This window comes from Gopherus evgoodei, chromosome 4 (genome assembly GCF_007399415.2).
Source record: "Gopherus evgoodei ecotype Sinaloan lineage chromosome 4, rGopEvg1_v1.p, whole genome shotgun sequence".
In the NCBI taxonomy this organism is placed as follows: domain Eukaryota; kingdom Metazoa; phylum Chordata; order Testudines; family Testudinidae; genus Gopherus; species Gopherus evgoodei.
Window position 1 is genome coordinate 19068943 of NC_044325.1, and position 24196 is coordinate 19093138.

The 24196-nt window shown below is 42.6% G+C and overlaps 1 protein-coding gene across 1 annotated transcript in view; it reads left to right on the forward strand.

The window, feature by feature from the left end:
* The first annotated feature begins 435 nt into the window (after positions 1 to 435).
* The window catches only part of JAG2 (jagged canonical Notch ligand 2), a 100382-nt gene continuing 76621 nt past the window's right edge, over positions 436 to 24196 (forward strand). The window contains 3 exon segments of the mRNA XM_030558599.1: positions 436 to 679; positions 682 to 789; positions 1551 to 1874. Coding sequence (XP_030414459.1) covers positions 629 to 679; positions 682 to 789; positions 1551 to 1874 — 483 coding nt within the window. The 5' untranslated portion in view covers positions 436 to 628.

The window sequence follows — 24196 nt, forward strand, 5'->3', positions numbered from 1 at the left end:
TTATCGCTCCCTCCCAGTTTGCTAAGGTCTGGTAAAGTTTTCCACCCCCAGACACACCCGCCGAACGATTGATGGCGCGCCTCTCACAAGCCACAGGGCACGCAGCTGTGACCGCGCCGGAGTGGCTAGGGCACCCCCCGCGCGCAGGTGGTGGCTGCATGGGCGCGCGCGAGCAGTACTGGTGCGCACAGCGCGTACTCCCGCTCCCTGCGGCTAGTCGGCATGCACCCCCGGGCTATGGTTAGCGCGCACACCCGCGAGCTGCGCCCATCTCCGGCGTTCCCCTCCATCTCCCCGTCCCCCAGCCCTTTAAGAACAGGAGCAGCGCTCAGTGGCCACACCCGCCTGCTCCTGGGTTGGGCCCGTCCCCCTCATTAATATGAAGGCAGAGGCGCCGGTGACTAATGGGTAATGAAGCTGTCACTCTGGCACCTACTTGTTGGGTGTTCGTGCAGTGCGGGCGTGCAGAGAGCGAGCCGAGCTGCCTGCGTACCAGCGCTGCTGCTGCGGGAGCGCCCTGGGCGGTCCGCGCTGACAGCCCATGCCCTGCACCTCTCGGGGCGTTGGGGAAAGCTTCCCGGGCAGCAGAGGAGCCTCCGCCGCGTGCATGTAGAGACCTTCGCCGTCGATGCTTCGAGCAGCGGCCGGTCCATGGCTGGTTTCCTCGCCCGTCTCTGATCAAGCACCATTCGGCTCGGAGCAGCAGGCATGCTGGGTTCCAGCGGGCGGCACTGGGCTCCCCTCACAGCAGCACTGAGCCTGGGGCTGCTCCTAACTTTGTGGGTGCAGGTAAGAAGATTGGCGGTTGCACAGTGGTGGGGAAATGTCCTGGGGGCTACAGCAGAAAAAGGGATTCACCTCTCCCACCAAATGAGGTGCGGTAGAGGAGGGGGAATGCATTTAATTTCGTAGGCAGAGGTAACTGTCTTTTTAGCATTGCCCCTTTTGGGGCATGGCTCCTAGACCTAAAACCCTGATCTCATTGTGGGGGTTGCCATGGCTTCTTTCTGTCTCTGTAGCCTTTCAATCAGTCTCCTGTTCATGGCATTAGATCCGTGGGTTTAAACGAGGAGGGGAGGAAATCAATATGCTGTGTTGGAAAAACATATACAACTTGTAACCTTCGTTTTCATACAGAACCGCTTAAAACAAAATGGGTGTGAAGGAAACGTAGCTGCATTTGCAGAGAACATAATTACTGTTGTATTTCAGGAGTTGGGTGTTCACTTCTGTATACGTCTCCTCTTCATACCTTTATCAGTAATTTATTCAGCCTTGAGGGATTTTAAAATGTGCCTGTCTCCCTTGCAGTGGAATATTTATGTACAGTACTTTTGCAGCGCAGTTACCTAGTGCAGCTTTTTGTATTGCTGCAGTAACAGCTATACAGTTCTAGTTGTATTATTTTTATAGGAAATAGAATTTTAATAGCAAAACGCTTTACGGAAAGGCTTGGGAGGAAACCTTGTATTGGCTGATTGCAAACTTCCATGCACTTTCCCAAGACGCTATAGTAATGAGGTTGACTCCCCTTTGATTTTTATTTTTAGGTGTCCCAATCCACGGGCTATTTCGAGCTGCAGCTTAACTCGGTGAAGAATGTAAACGGAGAATTGTTGAATGGGGAATGTTGTGATGGCATGAAAAGTCCCGAGAACCTGAACTGTACCCGGGATGAATGTGATACTTATGTGAAAGTTTGTTTAAAGGAATATCAGGCCAAGATCACTCCCATTGGACCTTGCAACTACGGATCCGGATCTACCCCAGTTCTCGGTGGAAATACTTTTTATTTGAACAGCAACAAATATTCTCATCAGGGCAAAAATCATGACGCGGGCAGGATTGTTATACCTTTTCAGTTTGCATGGCCGGTAGGTTGAACTCTCATTCCTTTTTCTATCACACTAATTTCCTCAACGCAAAATCGTTTTTCTGTGTGCATTGAATAGGCTGGAAGGAATAAACTAGGAAATAGGGTTTTCCCCTGATAGTTGCAAATGGATGACTGAATAGTTACGACCTCCCTGTGTTCGTTGCTCCACTTTCTAATTTGAGTTGTCTTTTTCCTTCCACCCTGCGCTGCAATCCCTCTAGTAGACTACTGAAGAGAATGTGTGCTCATTGCTTGTGCAGGTTAGAGGCGGTATGGAAGATTGTTACCAGGTTTAATATTAACGCTTGCTGTTTGCATGTACATTTGCACAGCTGGGGTTTCCCCATTTCACCAGCAACAATTTCATTTGTCTTGCAGATCGGGATCTCTAGGGCTAGGGGAGCTGTATTAACTCCGTTGTGTGATAGGGAGGCATTCGAGAAACGCTTGCAACAGGCTGCAAGTCTGGTGACTCGGGGTATTTATGGCAGTAGTAGATATAAAGCACAGGCTGCAGTGTAATAAATTAAACACAGCAAAAACTAATCCCAGAAGTATCTACATAAGGGCGTTTCAGTCCTGCAGGAGCAGCTGGGGAATCAGTTGCGTGACAGCTCGTGCTTTTCGCAGATTCCAGGTGTGAGCACTAAGCCACGCAAAACGCATTTGCCTCTGCATGGAAGGAGACACGTTGTTTTGGCTCCCGGTCCTGCAGCTTTGCACAGCCTTGGAGCCTCGCCTGTTTGTGGCGCAAGGTGCTGCCTGCTTGCAGTTCAATGGGGCATGCATTGAGGGGAGCCTCCCGGCAGGGGGCGCCTGCACCACGGTGAGCGAGGCGAGGCGACAGCCGCTGCCCAGGCCCCAGGCGATGGGGAGTGAGCGGGAAGCGCGTGCGGCGGCTCGCGAAGGGCGCGAGCTGCTCAGCTTCTGGAACTAGACCGGCCCCGGGGGCGGGAGGAAGTGGCTGGCGGGCGGCCGTTGGAGCAGCAGTGGGCGGGGCCGAGGCTGGGAGGGGAGGCTGCTAGCCTGGTAGGCGGGTGAGCTCCGCTGGGGGGTACGCGGCGCCCAGACGCCAGGAGCGCGGCCCCACCCAGCTCCCAGCGGAGGCTGGGAACCGTTCCGCGCGGGCGGGCCGGCGGGGCCGCATCGCGCGGGCCTGAGGCACGGCGCTGGGTTTGGGCCGGTCACACCCCGCGCCCTCGGTCTCAGGGCTCCTGGTGGCGCCCTGCGCGGGGGGTGGGGCTGCAGCAGCCAAGAGTGGCGCCGAGAGGGGCGCGAAATCCGGGGCGGCCCGTGTGACTGGCGCGAGGGCGCGGGGAGGGGGAAGAGGGGTCGGTGTCACGTGGCGCAGAGCGGGGTGAGCTCGGGAGAGGCTGCGAGCAGGGAGCCGGCTCCCGCCTTCCCGCCCCGCGCCAGGCAGGTGTGGTGCTGCAGGCACCGCTCGGCAGCTGCCAGGGGCCGCGCTGCGGGGGGCTGTCGGGGTGCGGAGTGGCTGGTGTCAGCGGAGTGGGGGGGACTCCATGGCAGCGTGTCCTGGTTAGGGTAGGAGGACAAACCCCGCCTATGGCAGGTCTAGGGCCGAGCACGTTTTGGTACTGAACCAGCAATGGCTGGATCCGTGCTTGCCTTGGGCTGTGCAAAGCTTGTAAGAGCTTCCTCTTCTGAAATCCAGGGTCGTTGGGAATGTTACATGATGAAGCTAAGACTGGTCATGCTAAAGAAATAAATTCCACAACATTTAAATCCTCAATACTACTGAAGACTCATCCTCCAAACAGTTCCCACTAATGAGGGAGCTGGTCAGCTTTAAACAGGCTTTTTGTAGTACAGAAGGGAGAGGGGATACTTCAGATTAGAAAGATACTTTAACTTTTTGCTGTTTAAATCCACCTGAAGAAGTTTGGAATGGATACAGGCTCTTACATGTTGATCTCTGTGTACAAAGTGGCTTAGCTTCTAATGGCCACTGCAACTCTTAACTCTTTCCTAGCCTTCTATTGAATTATAAGGCTCCCAGCTGATGGAGTATGGTGAATACTATATAAATGATACTTGGGATGACTGAACAGCTAGCTTGAAATGTGATAAAGGATTAAACAAAGATGTCTTCTGTTTTTAAAAAGTCAGCTGTAAAATAAAGATGTGGTGAAATTATAAACTTGACTTTGGTTAAGCTAAGAGAGCAACATTAGCATCTGAAAACGTTTTAATACTTGGTGTGCATGAGGAAGTAATGGTAACTTAGCTCATTATTTTATTGTGCCAGTTTCTAGTATTGCGTCTTGAAATTGGCAGAGAATTGGGTAGTCTTCATGATACAGGTTCCTGACCTCAACTCTCTAATGTTTGCTGTCAGAATAAGCATCTTCCTATCTTGCAGCTACCATCTATGTTTCTGTACCCTGAAGAAGTCCTAAACTTCAAGAGGCCTTTCTACTTCAGGCAAATTTAGTACAGTACTTGCAGCACCCAAGTAATTCATGAGGCAGCTCACGCTGTCTGATGCCATCAGGTGGTCCAGAGACATTTTATACCAAACACATCACCGGACACCGCCAAATACCACACTGAGTAATTGAGACAGCCGACCAGGGATATAACCCACTTCCTTCCCTGAGGGACCAAAGGATGCACTCTACCCACGTACATATCCACTCCACTGATACTGACTTGGACTCCTTTTCATTCCATGGGTGGTGAACCTGAGTCCGCTTATTCACTGACACTTTAAAAAACCCTTGCACCCCAAACTGGGTCTATGCTGGTTATGCGATATGTATGTATCTTTTCATCCTTGCAAATGGTATCTGTAATGGCCCATAACCCAAGCCTGACCCCAGATGTACAATACCTTCCCTCTCAACCTGTGTGTATTTCATTTCAAGCATTTACTTTAATAAAATTTTTAAATCTCAACCATCAAATCCTTTACTCCACTACCCACACCACTTTATGGAAGCACTGAAGCTGAAACACTTGGTGTTTCATTTCCAGTGTGCCTGTGCAGCTGTTGCAAAGCAACCTGTAATTTATTTAAACAGTGCACTCAGTCACAAAATGCAGTTTGGTGGGTGGCTTGCATTTTGAGTTTGGAAGAAATAAAGTCCTCTCCCTGCCCACCCTTCACTCTAAAAATAACTGTAGACTAGCTATCCTACAGCTTTAAAAACTACCCAAGCTGTTTTGTATGCTGCATTTAAACTGGTATGTTGTAGCCTCATCATGAGGGTCAAGCTTTAAGAGAGAGATCTTGGGAATGCCAGACTTCCATGACAAATTATACAATAAGATCTGTGGTGAACAAAAGTAAATTGAAAGACTTCCCAGTTCATGTAAGACTTCATATTTTAACAGCAATGCTAGAAACAATTGCATTTTTGGAGCTGAATTGTGTTCATTGGTGAATAGTCCTTAAGAAGTTAACTTTAATGACTCAAACATCAAACTCTTAAAACTGCCACTTTCAAAACAGGTTACTTTGTGTAAACTCTTCATATTGGCATACCTCTCAGTTGCTGTACTCTTGTCATGGGGCTAGTTTTATGCACATCAGTGTGCACATAAGCACACCAGTAACAAGTAATGTCACTTACTGATCAAGTTGGAGGAGATGCCACTAAAGAGGGCAAGAAAGCATATCCTTAACTTACATAAAATGCATTTGGTTTGGCATCTACTGTCACCAAGGGACTCGAAGTTTAAAACTTCTTGTATAAGCCAGGGAAAAAATATAAAAATCTTTGTGGATAAAGTATCACCTAATGAAAACAAAAATTGGTATATGTGGACTTCTTACTGGCCACTAATTGAAGGCTTGGTTGCCTACTTAAGGAGATTAGGACAAATTGAACACTGAGGAAAACTTGTCTCCAGTATTATTTCCTCTGTGTAAATCTGTTAATATCACAAATTAACAATAGCTGTAAATGAAATGTTTGTAACTGTTAATAGAAACACCCTTTTGAGCTGTTAAGATGCTTTTTCAATTAGATTAGCATATTTCAAGTCTCTTTTTTAAAAAAGACAGTCTTCTTTAGAATAGTCTGAGGTACAACAAATCTGTTCTATAAAGCTGAAACACCTGAGTTCAGTGCTACCTACAAGGTGATATGAAGTGTCAATTGTTGCTCATTCCCTGTTTCCTGTTAGTGTGTGGGTTTTTTTTAATTAAAACTTTGTAGCTTGATCTGTTTGCAAGAGAAGGTTGGGATATTGCCAAAAAGTTTCTGCAAAAGACATATTCCAAGGTAGCAATTTTAGAAACTTTTTGGCAGTGGGAGAAGTTGAGGAACAGCTGGAACAATACAGCTGTCGTCTTCACCCATCCACCTCAACTCTCCCCTCCCTCCTCTAAAATTTGAGAAGCTTAACATGTAAAAGATTATCAATAAACAAATTTAACTTCATTAAAATAAAAGTACTTCTCAAGAGAACTACATAAATGTTATAACTGAAATATTAAAGATTCATAAATATAAACTGCATAGATGGTGGTAATTGCTTCTAAACCACTGTCATCTTATTTTGTGTTTAAGTATAGAAGTGTCAACATCTAACTAAAATACTACTGAAAACTGACTTCATTGCAAGGCATGTTGACAATCAAAACTGTTCAATATTGAATGCAATTGGGATGCTTTTGTATGCAGAAGTTCAGCTCTACTGGATTTTTATATTTAAAAGTTTGTGGAATGTGAGCTTTTAAAGTGGTAGGTTCTTTGCCCAATGCATTGCATTAACTTACATTACTGGGACCTGTGTAGATCAAGCGATCATGAGAAACATCACATTTATAGTCGAGTTTAATCTCTTGCTTCAGAACAGGCTCTTCTTAAATTGATGGATTGATTCTGGAATAAGTTTGCCATGGCAACTGGTAAGTGACATGTAAGAAATAAGTGATAAGGTAGCTTTCAGACTTTCTGAAATAGTGTCTCTTTAGTTGGGGCTATCGAATATCTTGAAGATGCAGGAGTATAATAATTGGTCATGCATTTCCACAAAATGTGTAGGCTTCCATTAATTTAAAAAATTGGTTCTGTACTGTGATCAGGAGAGAAACATTGAAAAGTGTATTATATATGAATGGGGCTATCCCAGCACAACCTGTTTAACTGGTGGGGTGTTGACTAATGGTTAGAGGAAAAGATTGGGAGTTCAGTCACTTAATACTGACTCTCCATCACATCAGTAAGGCTTAGTGTTTATAAGGAGCTCCTAAGAATCTTAGTTGGAAGGTACTGGGTATTTTTGATAATCATTATGTGTATCTAATTATCCAAGGCTAGGTTCTTGCTTTGCCAACTCAAAGAGAGTCTGTCTTCTCTCTGTCCCCCTTCCCCCTATCTGTTAGGGTTTTGTGTCTGCTCTGTAAGAGGTCCGCTCCTTTGACAGTCAAGCTGTATCTGTAAGGTCCCTGCCAAGAAGGTGGGCATGTATGCCAATGTTCTGCAAATATCTTGTGTAGCACCTTTTTTTTTTTTTTTTTTTTGCACAATAGCCTACCTTAACACACTAGATCACATTTTGACCTGTCAGAGAGCTAACATATCCTAGAATGTTGACCAGAGCTTCTCCACCTGTGGGATTGCTACCACCTTTCCTCTGTCCTCCTTTCATGAAATAGTACTTCAGCCCCTATGGTAGCAGAGAGCCTGGAAAGTGTGAACCAGTGTAAACCGCTGCAGTGATTCCTGGCTGAAACAGTAGCCCTACAAGGTGTGAACTGTTGCATTCAATGCTCCATTGCTTCTGGTCTTCTGTAGCTATGCAATCTCGCATCTCCCCATGCCATGAAATGGGGAATTCCATGGCAAAAATGTTTCACTTTTTTCTGCACCAGGCACCAAAAATATTGGTACTCTATCTGGCCGTGCAGTTGAGTCAAACATGCAGGTGTATTGTACTGACTGGTCTTGAAACTGAAAATTTTGAACAGAGAGAATGGAAAACCAGGAGTTGCACCCCCATTTTTCAGACCTTTGAATGTGATGATCAGGTAAGAGCGTATTACACCAGTGTGCTACACAGGCTGTCAAACTCTCTAGGTAAAATTCAAAGCGCTGATTCTGTCCTCCGAAGTCCTGAGTGGTTAGGCTTTTTTCTGTTTGTTTTTTTTCTAATTAATTTGTTACCTCCAGGAACTTGCCAGAAGATTAGTGTGCCCCATGCTTTTGGAATGAGTCTAGGATTTCCATAGGTGTTTCAGCTCTTCTTATCTAGCCTGTAAGTATCCTTCTCAGTCAAAATTTTGTGGGACTGAGGGGAACTTTCAGGTATTGGATCTTTATGTATGAAAGTGTGTGTTGGGGTGGGGGCGTTAACTCTTAAGTTTTGTATGCTGTACCCAGATACTAGGGTGATCCGTCTCATCCAGATGTCTGGAATTGTTTATGCTTTAGATAAAGTTTGAACTAGAGTGTGGAATATATCCTACCCAAAGCTGTTGAAAGACTAACTTGGCTGCATCAGTATATCTAAGATCCACTTGACACTATACCTTTTAATATATAATTTACACCTGTTCTTTAGATGTTGTCTACTTAAGCATAATTCTGCACACACAGCTAGCTCACATAGACTCCCCTAACTCAAACTCTGAGAGCTGCATGGTTGGAGCAAGGGCAGAATTAGAGATTTGGATTGAAACTAACCTGGATTCCTCGCTGCCTTTGGGTGCCCAAATAGCTTTGGTTGGAAAATGCCTCCCCCACCCCTGGCTAGGAAACTGCACCCCATCTTCTCAGTTCTGGGTCTGGCTGCAGTGAGCCATTCTTTTGTCACTCAGGCACTGATTACCATAACGCAATGCACTTGGGATCTCTGATCAGCAATGCTTTCTTCACTGGATTCCCATTGATTCAGTGTTCTATGGGACCAGCCCAAGTTAATGATGCAAAGTAAATGCCTTTAGAATGAAATGTAAAACCACCTACTTTTGACAAGCTGTCTCTTAACCCCATTGACACTCAAGTTTTAAAACAACAAAACTTGATATAGAGTGCATGAGGGGAAGGAGAGAAAGTGAACATAAGATCATCTAACAAACTAAAATTCTCAAGGATAGGTGTAGTATAAGCACATTATATGAATTAGGCCAGTATAATGGGAAATTAATATGAAAAATGAAGTAGTTGGTAGCTACACATTGCATAGATATTTTATGTTTTCAACCAACTTAATGCAGCTTTTTTTTTAATGGAAATCTGTGCTGATCATACAAAGTTTCCCTATAAACCAGGGGTGGCCAAAATTACTGATCCTCTGAGCCACATGAAAGTCTTCAGAAGTTCGAGACGCAGGGCATATCTGCTGAGGCTCAAGGCTTCAACCCTGCAGGAAGTGCCTGCCAGGGTTGGGGTTTCAGCCCCACTCCTGCTGAAGCCCTGAGATCCCCTCCCCGCTGGGCAGAAGCCCTTACGCTACCACCCTGCTGCAAGGCAGAGGCTCCCAACTCACCTGCCCAGCCTGGTAAGTGGATAATCAGGGAGGGGAGGGGCGTGAGGGGCTCCACGAGCTGCCCTTCAACTGTAAAAGAGTCACGTGCAGTTTGTAAGTCACGGTTTGGCCACCCCTGCTATAAACTCTTAAGACTTGCCACAAACTGTTCATATTCGTAAGGTAGGTGTAAATCTACTCTGTGCTAGCCTGCTGTGCCTGTAGTCTCTAGGTGGACACTACTGCCCCTCACTAAAAGTTCCCTAGTGTGCATCAGTCTAATGTTTGGAAGCAGGATAGATCCAAGTGTAGTAGGGAACTTTTAGTGTGCAGCAGCAGTGTTCACATGGACACTTAATGTGGGGTATATTTGCACCCCAGCTTGCCACAAAATAGGTGTTTGGGTAGGCAAGCCCCTAGTTTTAATAATCTTTCAAATGAAATATTTACTCTTAATTAGTGCCTTTTTGTGGCATTTTGGCTAGGCAATTAAAGAACATTCTAGTAGTACTGTAATAACTATCACAGAAAGTTTTCTCAGACTCTAAAAGGACATGCTCGGTCCTAATAGCCCAAAATGACACTTCCAGATAATCATAATTTATGAGTGTGCATCAGAAATCATCCCCTGCAGTCTCTCTGCTATGCATTTATAAATACAGAGACTGGGGTGTACAAGGAAATCTTGCTCTCTGTTTCCTATGGGTTAGTGGATATAGGAGTTTGGATAAATTTCCAGCTGCTTTGTACTTGTCTTCACATTTCTAACTCCTCTTGGGATTGTGTGTGTGTGTGAGAGAGTATGAGGGACTAGTTCAATATGTAAACAGTATCCCTTCAGTATTGGATCAGAGAGCTTTTGAGTTAAATCTTGCATGTTCACTGATAATATAGCAATGATCTAGGCTAGGGGTTCTTGCATCAAACAGCCATCAACACAGACACTTTTTTTCCCCTAAAATTAATAAAGTAATAGGCACATATATACATCCAAATCATTGTAATTTATTTGTGTAAGGCTTTGGGTTTTTTTGCAGACTTGGTAAAAACAATGCACGGTTATCTCTATTCTTTACTGGACCCAACAGAATAGAAACACAAATAAGGTGCTTTCCATGTTCTAGTCTTTTTTTAAGTAGTATTGTTTCTTTTGCTTTTTTGGTAGAAGTGGGTGTCTGTACAACAATTCTGAAGTAAATTTAAAAATGCTTTGACATAACAGAAGTCCTAATAATAATTAACATGTCTGGGAAAGGGAGTAGAGGGGAGGCACGGGCGTGGCTGGTCCAGGGATGCTCCAAACAGGTGGGAGTGGGAGGAATTGGGGCTTTGGCTAGCCCGGGGCTTCTCCAGGCAAGGAGGGCGCTTGGGGCTTCTCCAGGCAGCGGGGCTTGGGGTTCTGGCTGCTGGGGGGGCAGGGAGAGGTGTGCGGGGAAGGGGTGGAGTCAGGGGCAATGCCTGTGCGCTCACCCCTCACTGCCTCACACCCACCCCTGACTGCTGCTGGCCTGCTGCATACCTTCTCACTTCTCCCACCTCCTCACCTCCCTGCCCGCAGTGAGAATCCCTGCTTGCTGTTGGCTCACCACTCACCTCCCCCGCTTGCAGCAAGACATCCCCCGCCCACCTCCTTCCCCTACTGCTGGCTCACCGCTTGCCTCCTTACTACCCCACCAGGCCCCCCTACTTGCCTTCTTGCTCCCCTCCCTGCCTGCCACTCATCTTGCCACTTGCCTCCTCTCCCTTACAGCTGCTAAGCTCACCCCTTACCCACTCCTCATCTTGCTCCTTAAGCATTGTTTGTCCCACCTGTGTCTCCAGAGAGGTGGTGCATGCAGGACCAGCAGAGAGGAAGGGTAGGGGCTGGGCTGATGCTCTTGTCTCCCCCATTAGTCAGGAACCTGCTGTGGCTGCAGGGAAACACCCTGGTGGCCACATGCAGCCCTGGTGGCTGCATTTGCGAGATGGTGATCTAGGCTCTGATTTCCAGGTATGCTGAGTGTGGATTTCTTCACTTGATTTCAGTGGTAGTTGCAGGTGCCGCCTACCAAAAAATAAAGGGTGGGGGGGGGAGAAGGGCTTTTGTTGCTGTCATGCTGTGTGTACCAACAACTAATATTGCAGCTTGCCCAGAGCAGGAAGTATGAAGAGACGTTTTGTGTAACTATAGAGAAGTCCTCTCTTCCAAACTTCAATGGAAAGGTAACCCTTGATGTCTAATGCATATTTCAGATGTAACTGAACTTAGAGTTTCTTGTAAAAATATCTTGGAGTATAGAGAGATTAGTGGCCTACCACCTGTTCTGTTATACTTTCTTGACCTTTCTTCCTTCAGATGCCCTCAAGAGTACTTTGAATAACTCTTCAGATAGTAGTAATATAAGGACAGTTTAAACTTAGTCCTGTCTTAGTGCAGGGGGCTGGACTAGATGGTCCCTTCCCGTCTTGCATTTCTGTGATTCTATACCTGTGCCTCTGAAAGGTTATTTCATTCTAACATTTAAAACGTCTTTGACTGACATACCAATGTTTTACTAAAGTTCTCTTATGTAAGGATGCTGAAGCTTAATTCAGGCTGTGCAGGCTTTAGCATTATAGATGTGAAAGAAATTCTAATTGCCAGGTATCTGTCCATTTCAGCAGACACTCCAGGCAGTGCATCAATGAGATTGTTGCAGTATACAGGACATGTGCTATAATCTGTTCTAATGTATAGTCCATCTGCAATCAAAGAATTTTATTTATATTTATAATATAATTAAACAAAATAAACCTGGGGTAAAAGGTGGGGAAGGATGTTTTTATTTGTCACAATTTATTATTGTAGAAGCTCTGTATCATTTCCACTTACAATACTGTCTTGAGCAGTTTGACCCTATTAAGTGTGAAGCCACTCTGGCTATGTCTACTGCAAGAAAAGTATTTTTACAAGGAGATAACTAAAAGGTTATAAAAACTAAGCGTAGACAGGGCAAGTTGTAGTTTTACCTCAACCAACTTTATGTTAAAGTAATTGTGACTAGATTCAGCACTGTCCTTTGAGCTACAGACTGTTGTAGATACTCATGCTTATAAATTTTTCTTTCCCCTGCCCCATGCATCCCTCCACCCTGCGCCCCTCTTCCCCCTCCCCCTGGTCAGTGGAATAAAACTAATGATCCTGTGTCAACTTTGTGTAGATGCTGATTCAAAAGTCCTTGGCAGAAGCAAGCAATGGTGCTACTCCATGGGCAGGGAGGATTTGGTACAGTAGTTGAAGAAAAGTTTACTTTCTGCTGTTTCTTCTGCTGCTTCTTTCCTCACCCTATTGGTTTACTTTATGCAGCCAGGAAGCTCCTAGGAACAGGTTGAAAGAGGAAATATTTTTTCCAGGAATGGGATGGGGGCAAGGGTGGTGTATCAGAACTTAGCAGACGATCATCCAAAAGATGGAGCTGCTGGCCAGTGGCTAGAGAGAGCACCTTTTCAGGAATCCTACCATCCTGTCCCTTTGAGTGGAGGTGTGTCAGGGTGCTAAACTTCATACCAGTGAGTTGCCCTGGATCTTGCTGCTGGTGCCACCATTCACTTCACTTCAATTCATTTTGATTGTTGCTTTTAATTTAGTAGGGATCAACTCATAACAAAATGTCATATGGAACATTCTTGGGTGAATTTTAAAATAGAGACCATCAGAAATCCACTGAGACTGTGTTTGTAGGTCAGTTCAGTCCTCAGTGGCATATATCCAGATTCCTACTTGGATAATTTCATTCTTGCTAGCTAAGTTAACTGTGTGTGCTTTTAAATTGAATACAATATACTGATTTAGTCTCAACTCTTGCCATAGTGTTGCTCTGCCAGCAGTGTTCCACATTGAAAAGGCTGCATTTTATGGCGGATAAAATAATCCGCTTACCCATCTCACAAGTTCTGGGGGCTTAAATACTCTTGGGGGGACTCATGAAGTATAATGATTTGCTTGGAAACATTTCCATACTGCTGCTTTTGGTATAAAGATGCTTTTCTTATATAAAGTCATACTGAAGACATTCACTGTTGCAAAAATTCTTGTTTTGTGAACCAGGCTCTTACCTCTTTATAGAGTCTGACTGGAATGGACAAATGTGATCATCTCCTCTGATCTTCTCTATAGTACAGGCCATAGAACTTGCCCCAAAATAATTCCTAGAGCATATTTTATAGAAACAACATCCAGTCTTGATTTAAAAATTGTCAGTGATGGAGAATCCATCATGACACTGGTAAATTATTCCAGTGATTAATTACTCTAATTATATAGTGACTTTCTTCCCAAAGGATCCAACTACAAACACTTAGCCCCTAGTTTCAGTAGTTTTAGCTTGGCAGTTCATCTAAACAAATTGAGGGGAAGAAAATGGATTATTTCAGCAGTCAGCATTGCCGTTGTTCGCTAAATGAAATAAAGGGAAAGGCATATAGTGAGGAGCTTTCCTGATCTCTAGCATCAAAAAGAAGTCTCAGCTGAAATGTGTAGTGAGCATGGATATTATCCATGGCAAAAACTATTATTTGTTGCCCGATAGCAGTTAGAATCCGCTATTAGATGAAAGGGGCATGGCATTTCAAGGATAAATGACAATCTTGGCCTTACTTGATTAGAGCTTACAGAGGTTGCTAAGAAACAGACTAATAGTTCTTAAATAACCAATTATATGCCCCTTGGACAGATGCACAGGTGCTTGCTCTCTGAAATAACTTTTTTTCTTTTTCTTTTTTTAAACCTGGGATAAGACTGGAGTATTAAGCAGGCTGTAAATAGATTGCAGTTTACTTAAGTTTTAAAGTGTATATATTGTCCCTTCTTGCACATCTTCTCTGGTGGGTTTTTTATTCCCTGTATTATTCTTTAGACTGTATGTATGTAATAAATAAATCTCTTTTTAAAGGGGAATCTTCCTCTTCCCTTTTTTATTCCCCCTCAATAGTTTCTAATATGTTTTTTGCTTTAAGATACTGGAAACTGTTCCAGTCCCCTATCTTAGGCTAAAGCTAGATACATGTGAAACTTAAATTTCTTGCCCTTCAGTATCTGCTTGTTGTGACTCATCTAATCTTCCTGGGTAACTATTGCTTGTGTACTTCATTGGACCGCTAGTGCCTTTTTCTGGGAAAGGGTCTCTTCTATTATTCGTGCAGAGCAAACCAGTCTACCTTGCTTTTTTATAATATCTGATGAAAAATCTGCCCCACATTCTGGAAATTTTGTACAGTGCAAGTGTTCTTAGGGATTAATTGCAATTTGAATGGTGACCTTTGTCTTGCTGGGATTTCAATCCATAGTGTCTTTGCTCATATAGTGTTAGCCCTTTTGGATTTTTAACTGTTGTATATGAACACTGCATATGTAAAGGAATCATGTAAGTGAGATTTTATGGATCTACATTTAGTTATGAACTGACTGGTCAACCACACACCTCATTTGGAACTGGAAGTACGCAATCAGGCAGTAGGGTGGGGGGGGGGGCAAATACAGTATAGTACAGTGTTAAACATAAATGACTAAAAAAGAAGTTTAAGAACTTGACATGGTCGGGAAACTTTGTGTTTGTTTTATTTAAATTAAGATGGCTACAAGCAGCATTTTCTTCCACATAGTGAAGTTTCAAAGCTGCATTAAGTCAAAGAACAGCCATAATGTTTTGTTCAGTCACAAACATTTCAGAGTTACACACAACCTCCATTCCTGAGTTGTTTGCAATATTGAAGTTTTACTGTGCTTAGTTTCTGGAGATTTGGATAACCAGCTTCTAGGTCCTTTTGATAGCCCATAGTGCTTCCACAGCATTACCTTTTAACTTGAAAAGAAGATGCACATATTAAAGATCAAAAGTACCGCTTCAGTTAGAATAGCTTACATGTGTATTCCTTCTCAAAATAAGTAATGAACAGCTTTTCCAATAGGAAATTCACACTGACTACATCATTTTGGTACAGTGACATCCTTTCTAAAGTCATCTTCGGATAGCTTGTATTCATAAACCATTTAAGAAAAATGTCGTGGTGGGGCGGAATAGCGAGGTGAGATCCTTTGGTCTTGTGCAGCTGTAAAGCCCTCTAGAGGGGGAAAAAATAACTTAGGCCTGGTCCATACTACACAGTTAAATCTATTTTAACTCTGTACCCGTCCACACTACAAGGCACTTTAAATCGATTTTAAGGGCTCTTAAAATCGATTTCTGGACTCCTCCCCAACAAGAGTAACCCTAAAATCGATATTACTATATCGATTTAGGGTTAGTGTGGACGGAAATCGAAGTTATTGGTCTCATTCCTTTAATGTAGCTACCCAGAGTGCACTGCTCTGGAAATCGATGGTAGCCTAGGACCATGAACGCACACCACCGAATTAATGTGCCCTAGTGAGGACGCATAAAATCGATTTTTATAATATCAGTTTTAGTAATTTCGATTTTATGCTGTAGTGTAGATGTAGCCTTACACTTGTGATCCAGGAACCTCTTAATGGCAGCTGGCAAAGGGGCACAGAGCGGGTCAGGGTTGCCAACCCTCCAGGATTATCCTGGAGACTTCAGGAATTTAAACATATTAATCGTTAATTAAAGATTGTCATGTGATGCAACCTCCAGGAATATGTCCAACCAAAACTGGCAACTCTGTGTGTGGGTGGGTGGGTGGGGGGTGTATGCATAGAGTTTACAAGTATTTCCTGAGACTGGTATGTTACATCCTGATTCACCAAAGAACATCATGTAGGATATCAAAGGAAAACAGCAAAACCAAGGAGTCCTTGTGGCACCTTAGATTAACAAATTTATTTGGGCATAAGCTTTCATGGGCTAAAACCCACTTCATCACAAAACCTTATGTCAAAATAAATTTGTTAGTCTCTAAGGTGCCACAAGGACTCCTCGATTTTTGCTGATACAAACTAACACAGCTATCACTCTGAAAGGAAAACAGGTGTGTCACTGGTTAGGAATATTGTCATAAAATGTATGTACTGCTACTATGTAAGGAGGAGTGTGTGTGTATGTGTGTGTGTATATAATAAAAAAAATGGAAGTACTTCCTTATAGTTTGTATCAAGGTGTTAATCCTCCAGCAGAGGTGCTGAGGATGTTTATCCATCTGTTGCAATGTAAAGTGAGTATTGTCTCACTTTGCAGTCATCAGTCTGAGCTAAATGCAGATGAAGGATTGAGACTTAATAGGAAGAGAAGAACAGCAGGGGAAAAAAGCCTTATCTGAGGGTGCATGTCGAAGGTTTTTTGGACTATAACTGAGGGACAAGTAAAGAACTCAATCATCCTGCACCTGAGAAGTAAATGGACCGCATGTTTACATACAAAATGGGATTACAGTCAGCCTTTTGCAGTGTTTCCATCCAAGGCTAGGGGTAAGATAAGACTGTTCTAGATAAGAGGTTACCCTGTTTAAGTTTAGGCTCTAGAAAGCATGTATTGATTTTGTTTTATATGTAACCTTTCTGTTTCCATTATCTTCACTCATTCTCTTGTATCCTAATCTTTGATGATAAACTTACAGTTTTCGCTATAAATCTGTGCTGTGGCATCTGTACAAGGAGCTGATCCTAAGTTGAACTAATCAAGAAGGTGTGTGTGCTGTTCCCATTGGGGGCAGCAGACCTAGTTAGTGTTCAGTGAATAAGGGGCTGTCCACTTCAAGGGAATGCTTCAAAGGGTTTTGGGGGCTAAGGTGCACCAATTGTTACTCTCTGAGGCAAAGTAAGGGGTGGCATAGTCCAGAGAGGATTATTTGGGTGACTAGCAGGCAGGAGGTGTCAGGGAACTGGCATCCAGTTAAGCATAAGCTAGTCTCACTGGAGGCAGGGGGATAACCAGGTGAATCACAGTCCTGAATACCCCGAGAACTATCACCATATCTATATAGTGCCTCTTGTTTGAGGCTTTCAAAGCTTTATACTTCACACTGCACAGATGTGCTATGAAGTAAGGCCGTATTCTTCTTTTATTACAGAGAAGAAAACGGGGTGCTAAATGACCTGCACATTTAAAAAAAAAAATCTTTTGGAAGAGAAACTGGCTTTCTGGAGTCATAGCCCTGTGCTTTAACCACTAGATCCTGCTGCCCCTCATGAGAACTACCAGCCAAAGTATCATGGATTGTAATTGTCACAAATAAGATCTTCAAAAGCTTGCTATCCTGCAAAATCAAGTATTCCTACTTACTAGCTTGCCAAGAAACTGGATTGAGCAACCATAAATAAGGAAGCCATGACAAACTGGACACTTTTTTTTTTTCAGCTTAAAAACACACTTTCTGTAGTGGTTGCATGTTTTGCTGTTACTAATTGTGACCAATACTGTGCTGGGAGTGCTTGGGAATAGTTTCTAAGTTATGGGACTAGATTTAAAAAGTAGTGAAGAGCTGTTAACATCTTGATGGTTGTAAGTGGCTTCATTCCAGTTCTTCATTTGGCCATGCCACAGAAGCAGTAGCAATTTGTACTCTTTGAGGAACTAGCTAGAAGCCAAGGATTGGGGGAAACTCGCTCAAGTATTTGCCCCTTCAAAATAGGGGTGATTTCATATTGATAGTACAGAGTTTTTTTGTTTTTATTTTTAAGCTGTCTACATAAGGACGTGTCTGGTATTGCACGTTTGAATGGATAAATGTTTCATCTTTTAGCAGGAAGTTCTAATTACTTACACATCCAGCAAGACAAGGGACCTGTTTATGTAGAATAAGGCTTTGTTAAAAAGCATACATCTAACCTTTTGTTTAATATTTGTTAATTACTTAAGCTTTGAGACTACAATGCTACAAAATTTTATTTTAGAATATTAAAATTGCTAAGAATTAAAAATAAGTCACTCTTGCAAACATGTTTGTCATAGTTTCTCCATTGTATGGCATGTATAATAAAAATATCAATTTACCTTTTTAGTACACACACACAGTTGTAATACAAAATACAATGCATGCAGGTGTTCTCTGTTTAGAACAGTAATTAAAGTACATTATTACATGGCTAGTTTAATTCCCTGTTGACTTGAAGTTGAAATTATAATGATGCACAGCTTGAAACACCCAGAGGACCTGATAATATCCATGCCATATGGAGCATGGGGGGAGGGGAAGAACAGTATTAATTACTGGTTCAGCTTTGAATTCTAAATATCAGCATAAATTTTATTTAAACTGTTAATGGCTCTTCATGGTCATTACATACACTTTGAAAGAGACAATTTTCATCAGCATAAGGAGAGAATGCAGGAGGTATGTTTCCCTGTAACAAATATAGATCATGGAGGACTTGCATATCAAAACTTAAAGTGACCTTTGAGAAGTGAATAGAAGGTAGATGACCCTGCATGTCCAAAACAGGTCAAAAGGATGGTAGTAAGGCTGGAAGTTTCTTTGAATAGTCAAATATTTTGAGTAAAAATGGTGTTGACTGCACTTCACACAAGACTGCATCACAGTTGTTTTTGTATTGCAGGTTTTCTAACTTCATAGATGCTTCATTGTATATTTCTGCTATTGGAGCACTCCATGTGAATTCCTGGAAATGGCTTGAAGCTTACTTCAATCAGCTGGCATGGAGAGCACTAAATCTTAAATAATTGTGTAGTCATGAAAGCATCTGGGATGGAAGTAGAGAAGGAAATTGCTCTAGGCTGTTTATGACCAGGCAAAAAGCATGTCTATTGTCTTCATCCATCATGTCTCCTCTGAAGACAATATTCTCTTCAGAAAACTAGTGGAAGGAGAAAAATCTTTGGCTGTGTCTGAAACCAAATTTCAAAGTGGTTAAAAAGATATTAGCATAACAATTTAAAAAACACTTTCTGTTGAAGTGGTGACTGATTTTTCTTAAATTAACTTTAACATGATTAACTATATATAAAAAGATTGTTTTTCCTTTGAATAATAAGGAGGGACATAAAAATGAACTTTCTGTGACAACTTTAAAAAAGATACATTTCAGTTTTTGTATGTGTGCGCGCGCTCACCTCTCACCACTTCAGAAGTATTTATGAAGAGTGACATTGAGGAAGGATTCACAGGATTCACTCACTTAGGAATCTGGTAGAACAGAAAAATTTTGGATTCACGTGACTTAAGCCTATTTAATGAGCTTGAATCCCAGCTCAGAGTACTATCTTAATTTTTATTTTTTAAATTTGGAAATTTAAGTTTGAGGGGACAAGGATGTTAACGCTGGCATGGTGGTAGTTCTACATACAACAGCTATTTGCAATTCATGGGACCATCAGTTTTTGTTTTCAGCAACTTACACTAGCATTTCTAATATTTGGTCAGCAGCTTTTCTGAGGTGAAAGCTTTGTTGAATTGACTTATACCCTAATTTTTGTTTATAATAAAGTTGTAGTTTGAGACTTCTGGCTGACTTAAATTAGCTATTGACTATGTTGCCAAAATATTAAGTATTCAAAACTGTTATCAAAGATTATAATTAATGATGTTGCACAGAAACATGACTACTTCACTATCCTCTCATACCAGTACAAGTGGCTTTTACTTCATTAGCTAACTGAAGGAAGATGGAGTGGGGGAGGGGCTCTACTGTTGCTTTCCCAAACAGATATTTGCTTGCAGCATTAGCTCTGTTTCCTGTTCTGGCTCCAGCAAGTGGAAGTAATTCTCATGCTGTCTCCTGGCTTTGTTTTGGAAGCTGATAAGTGTTAGGCCTGGGAAATAAGGCTACATTTCAGTTTGTATCTGACTTTGCTTGAGTAGCCTCTCCTTCCTGACATCACAGCACTTGTGGAAGAATCTGTGTGTGACCAGTTTGTCCTATTTCTCTGACATCTGGAAGAAATGGCACTGCAGGGGAGGAGGCTCTTGCTTTTCTTTTATAAGAGGAGCTTTTAGTCCTGATGCATGCAGCTTACTAGGGAGCACTGGTCCTGCACAGTGGACCTCTGGAGGCATGTCCATGTCTCAGGCAGAGTCAGTCAAACACTGCCCCTCACGCTGAGGACATACAAAATGTGGTGGGATCCAGCTCTCCTTAGTGGAAGAAGTGTTGGCGTTACTAGATGTGAATGTTGAGTTCCTGGACACTTCTCTAGCCTCTGAAAGAAGCCCCTGAGAAGACTGTTCCTCACAGTACCTGCGTATTAATCAAAACCTCTCCCAGCGTGGCAGTGCTTATGGCTTTACTGAATAATGTGACTTCTTGGAATTGTTAATCCAGTCATATGAGAACTATAAAACCTGGGGTTAGGCCTCTGTGCAGTCTTGGATTCAGAAGGCCTGTATTCTTCCCCACCCCCCAAATGTAGCTGGGTTTGGCTTAGGTTTTAACTCATTATTATTCCCTCCCTGTCTCCTAATTCTGAAACTGTACTCTGACCTGGCCCTATTTGACAGCTGGTGCCAGGTGCACGTTCCTGGGTCTGTGCTTTGGAATGCATCTATAGCTGCATGATTTTTTTTTCCCGTTTAAAAACAAACTACAACAATATAAAACTTAATGTGGCACGTACTGAATGAAATAACTAGCTAGCTGATCTCAAAATGTAACTGTAAACAGTCAGTAATTGGCATTTTTTTTTTAACAGGGTCTCACAAGGTTCACAGACTCTAGGACTGGAAGGGACCTCGAGAGGTCATCGAGTCCGGTCCCCTGCCCTCATGGCAGGACCAAATACTGTCTAGACCATCCCTGATAGACATTTATCTAACCTACTTTTAAATATCTCCAGAGATGGAGATTCCACAACCTCCCTAGGCAATTTATTCCAGTGTGTAACTACCCTGACAGTTAGGAACTTTTTCCTAATGTCCAACCTAAATCTCCCTTGCTGCTGTTTAAGCCCATTGCTTCTTGTTCTATCATTAGAGGCTAGGTGAACAAGTTTTCTCCCTCCTCCTGATGACACCCTTTTAGATAGCAGTTTTCAGGTATCATGTCCCCTCTCAGTCTTCCCTTTTCCAAACTAAATAAACCCAATTCTTTCAGCGTTCTTTCATAGGTCATGTTCTCAAGACCTTTAATCATTCTTGTTGCTCTTCTCTGGACCATCTCCAATTTCTCCACATCTTTCTTGAAATGCGGTGCCCAGAACTGGACATAGTACTCCAGTTGAGGCCTAACCAGCGCAGAATAGAGCAGAAGAATGACTTCTTGTGCCTTGTTTACAACACACCTGTTAATGCATCCCAGACTCACTTTTGCGTGATTTTTTTTGTTTGTTTTTTGTTTTTGTTTTGCAACAGTATCACACTGACTCATATTTAGCTTGTGGTCCACTATGACCCCTAGATCTTTCTGCCATACTCCTTCCTAGACAGTCTCTTCCCATTCTCTATGTGGAAACTGATGTTCCTTCCTTTGCATTTGTCTTTATTGAACTTCATCCGGTTTACCTCAGACCATTTCTCCAGTTTGTCCAGATCATTTTGAATTGGTTGTTGGTCTTATGTTTTTCTCAATGACCTGGGAGATAAACCATAAAATCATCACTGAAAGAGTTCGCAGATGACCCAAGAAGTTGGGAGAGTGGTAAATAATGAAGACAGGTTACTAATACAGAACAGAGAAGAACCTTGAGATCACAGAATCATAAAACTGGAAGGGACCAGGAGAGGTCTTCTAGTCCCATCCCCTGCTTTCAAGGCAGGACTAAATATTATCTAGAGCATCCCTGACAGGTGTTTGTCTAACTTGCTCTTAAAAATCTCCAATGACAGAGATTCCACAACCTCCCAAGGCAATTTATTCCAGTGTTTAACCACCCTGACAGGAAGTTTTTTCCTAATGTCCAACCTAAACCTTGCTTCAGTTAAAGCCCAATATTTCTTGTCCTATCCTCAGGTTAAGGAGAACAATTTTTCTCCCTCTTCTTTGTAGTAATTTTTTTTTATGTACTTGGAAACTGTTGTCCCCATTCAATAGTCTCTTCCAGACTAAATCAACCCCATTTTTTTTACAGTCTTCCTTCATAGGATCATGTGTTCTAGACCTTTTTAATCATTTTTGTTGAGGTGTGATTTGAATGACTGAAGCATGGAAAAACATGTCCTTATAGTGATCAGTTAGACTGAGCTTCCTAACCTTCTCTTTAAGTAGCCTGAAGCAACAGCTTGATCACTCGGTAAGTGCCTACACGGGAGAACAGAAATGAGATGGCAGGCTTTTCAGTCTAACAGGTAGCAATTCAGGCTATCTAATGGCCCCTGCCTGGAATTCAGGAAACCAACCCTCTTCCTTCAGGAAGAGACTGAATAGAAAAATATTCCCTGGTTGAAGTATTTTTGTCTGATTCTAGGCACTTGTTAAAGTATCTGGAGACTTTATATTTATGGATGACAACACTTCAGTCTGACTGAAGTGGTTCATTAGGGGATTTCTCTGCCATCAACTTCTGGGATGCCTAAATCCTGTTTCTAATTTAGCTTAAAGGTACTATCAAGCTTGTCTCCATTGTGCGAATTTCCAGATTGTCTTAGTGCCTCATGACTTCAGGTGATGAGTTCCTTGCCAGCCATGCTAAGTTGTTCTACTTAAGATCAGCCATACTGGATCAAACAAAAGGTCCATCTAGACCAATATCCTGTCCTCTGACAGAAGCCAATGCCACGTTCTTGAGTGAGAATGAACAGAACAGGTAATCATCAAGTGATCCATCTCCTGTAGCCCATTACCAGCTTCTGGCAAACACAGACTAGGGATGCCATCCCTCTCCATTCTGGCTAATAGCCATTGATGGACCTACCCTGCATGACTATATCTAGGTCTTTCTTTTTTTTTTCTTTTTTTTTTGAACAGTGTTGTAGTCTTGGCCTTCACAACATCCTCTGGCAAAAAGTTCCACAGGCTGACTGTGTGTGAAGAAATACTTCCTTTTGTGGTTTTAACCTGCTGCCTATTAATTTCATTTGGTGACCCCTAGCTTTTGTGTTATGAGAGAGAGTAAATAACACTTCCTTTTTACTGTCTCCACACCAGTCATGATTTCATAAACCTCTATCATATGCCCCGAGTCATCTATTTTCTAAGCTTAAAAAGTCCCAGTCTTCATACAGAAGCCATACCATACCCCTAATCACTTTGTTTCTCTTTTCTGAACCTTTTCCAATTCCAGTATCTCTCTTGAGATGATGCATGCAATATTCAAGATGTGGGCGTACCATGGATTTATATAGAGGCAGTATGATATCTTCTGTCAACTTATCTATCCCTTTCTTAACAATTCCCAACATAGCTAGCTTTTTTTGGACTGCCACTGCACATTGAGTGAATGGGTTCAGAGAACTATCCACAATGACCCCAAGATCTTTTTGAATTGTAACAACTAATTTAGACTCCATTTTATGTGTAGTTGAGATTGTTTTCCAGAGTGCATTACTTTGCTGTTATCAACATTGAATTTCGCCTGTCATTTTGTTGCCCGATCACCCAGTTTTGTGAGATCCCTTTGGAACTCTTCGCACTTGCCTTTGAACTTAAGTATCTTGAGTATTTTTATATCATGCAAATTTTCCCACTTCACTGTTTACCCCTTTTTCCAGATCATTTATGAATATGTTGAACAGTACTGCTCCCTGTACAGATGTTGCAGACACCATTCTGAAAACTGACCATTTATTCCTACCCTTTGTTTCCTGTCTTTCAACCAGTTACCAGTCCATGAGAGCACCATGACAGCTTACTTTGCTTAAAAGCCTTTGGTGAGGGACCTTGTCAAAGGCTTTCTGAAAAATCTAAGTACACTGTATCCACTGGATCACCCTTGTCCGTGTGTGTGTTGACCCCGTGCCGCCAAAGAATTCTAGTAAACTTGGGAGGCATGATTTCCCTTTACAAAAGGGAATGTTGACTCTTCCCCAACAAATCATGTTCATCTGTGTCTGATTCTGTTCTTTACTATAGTTTCAACTAGG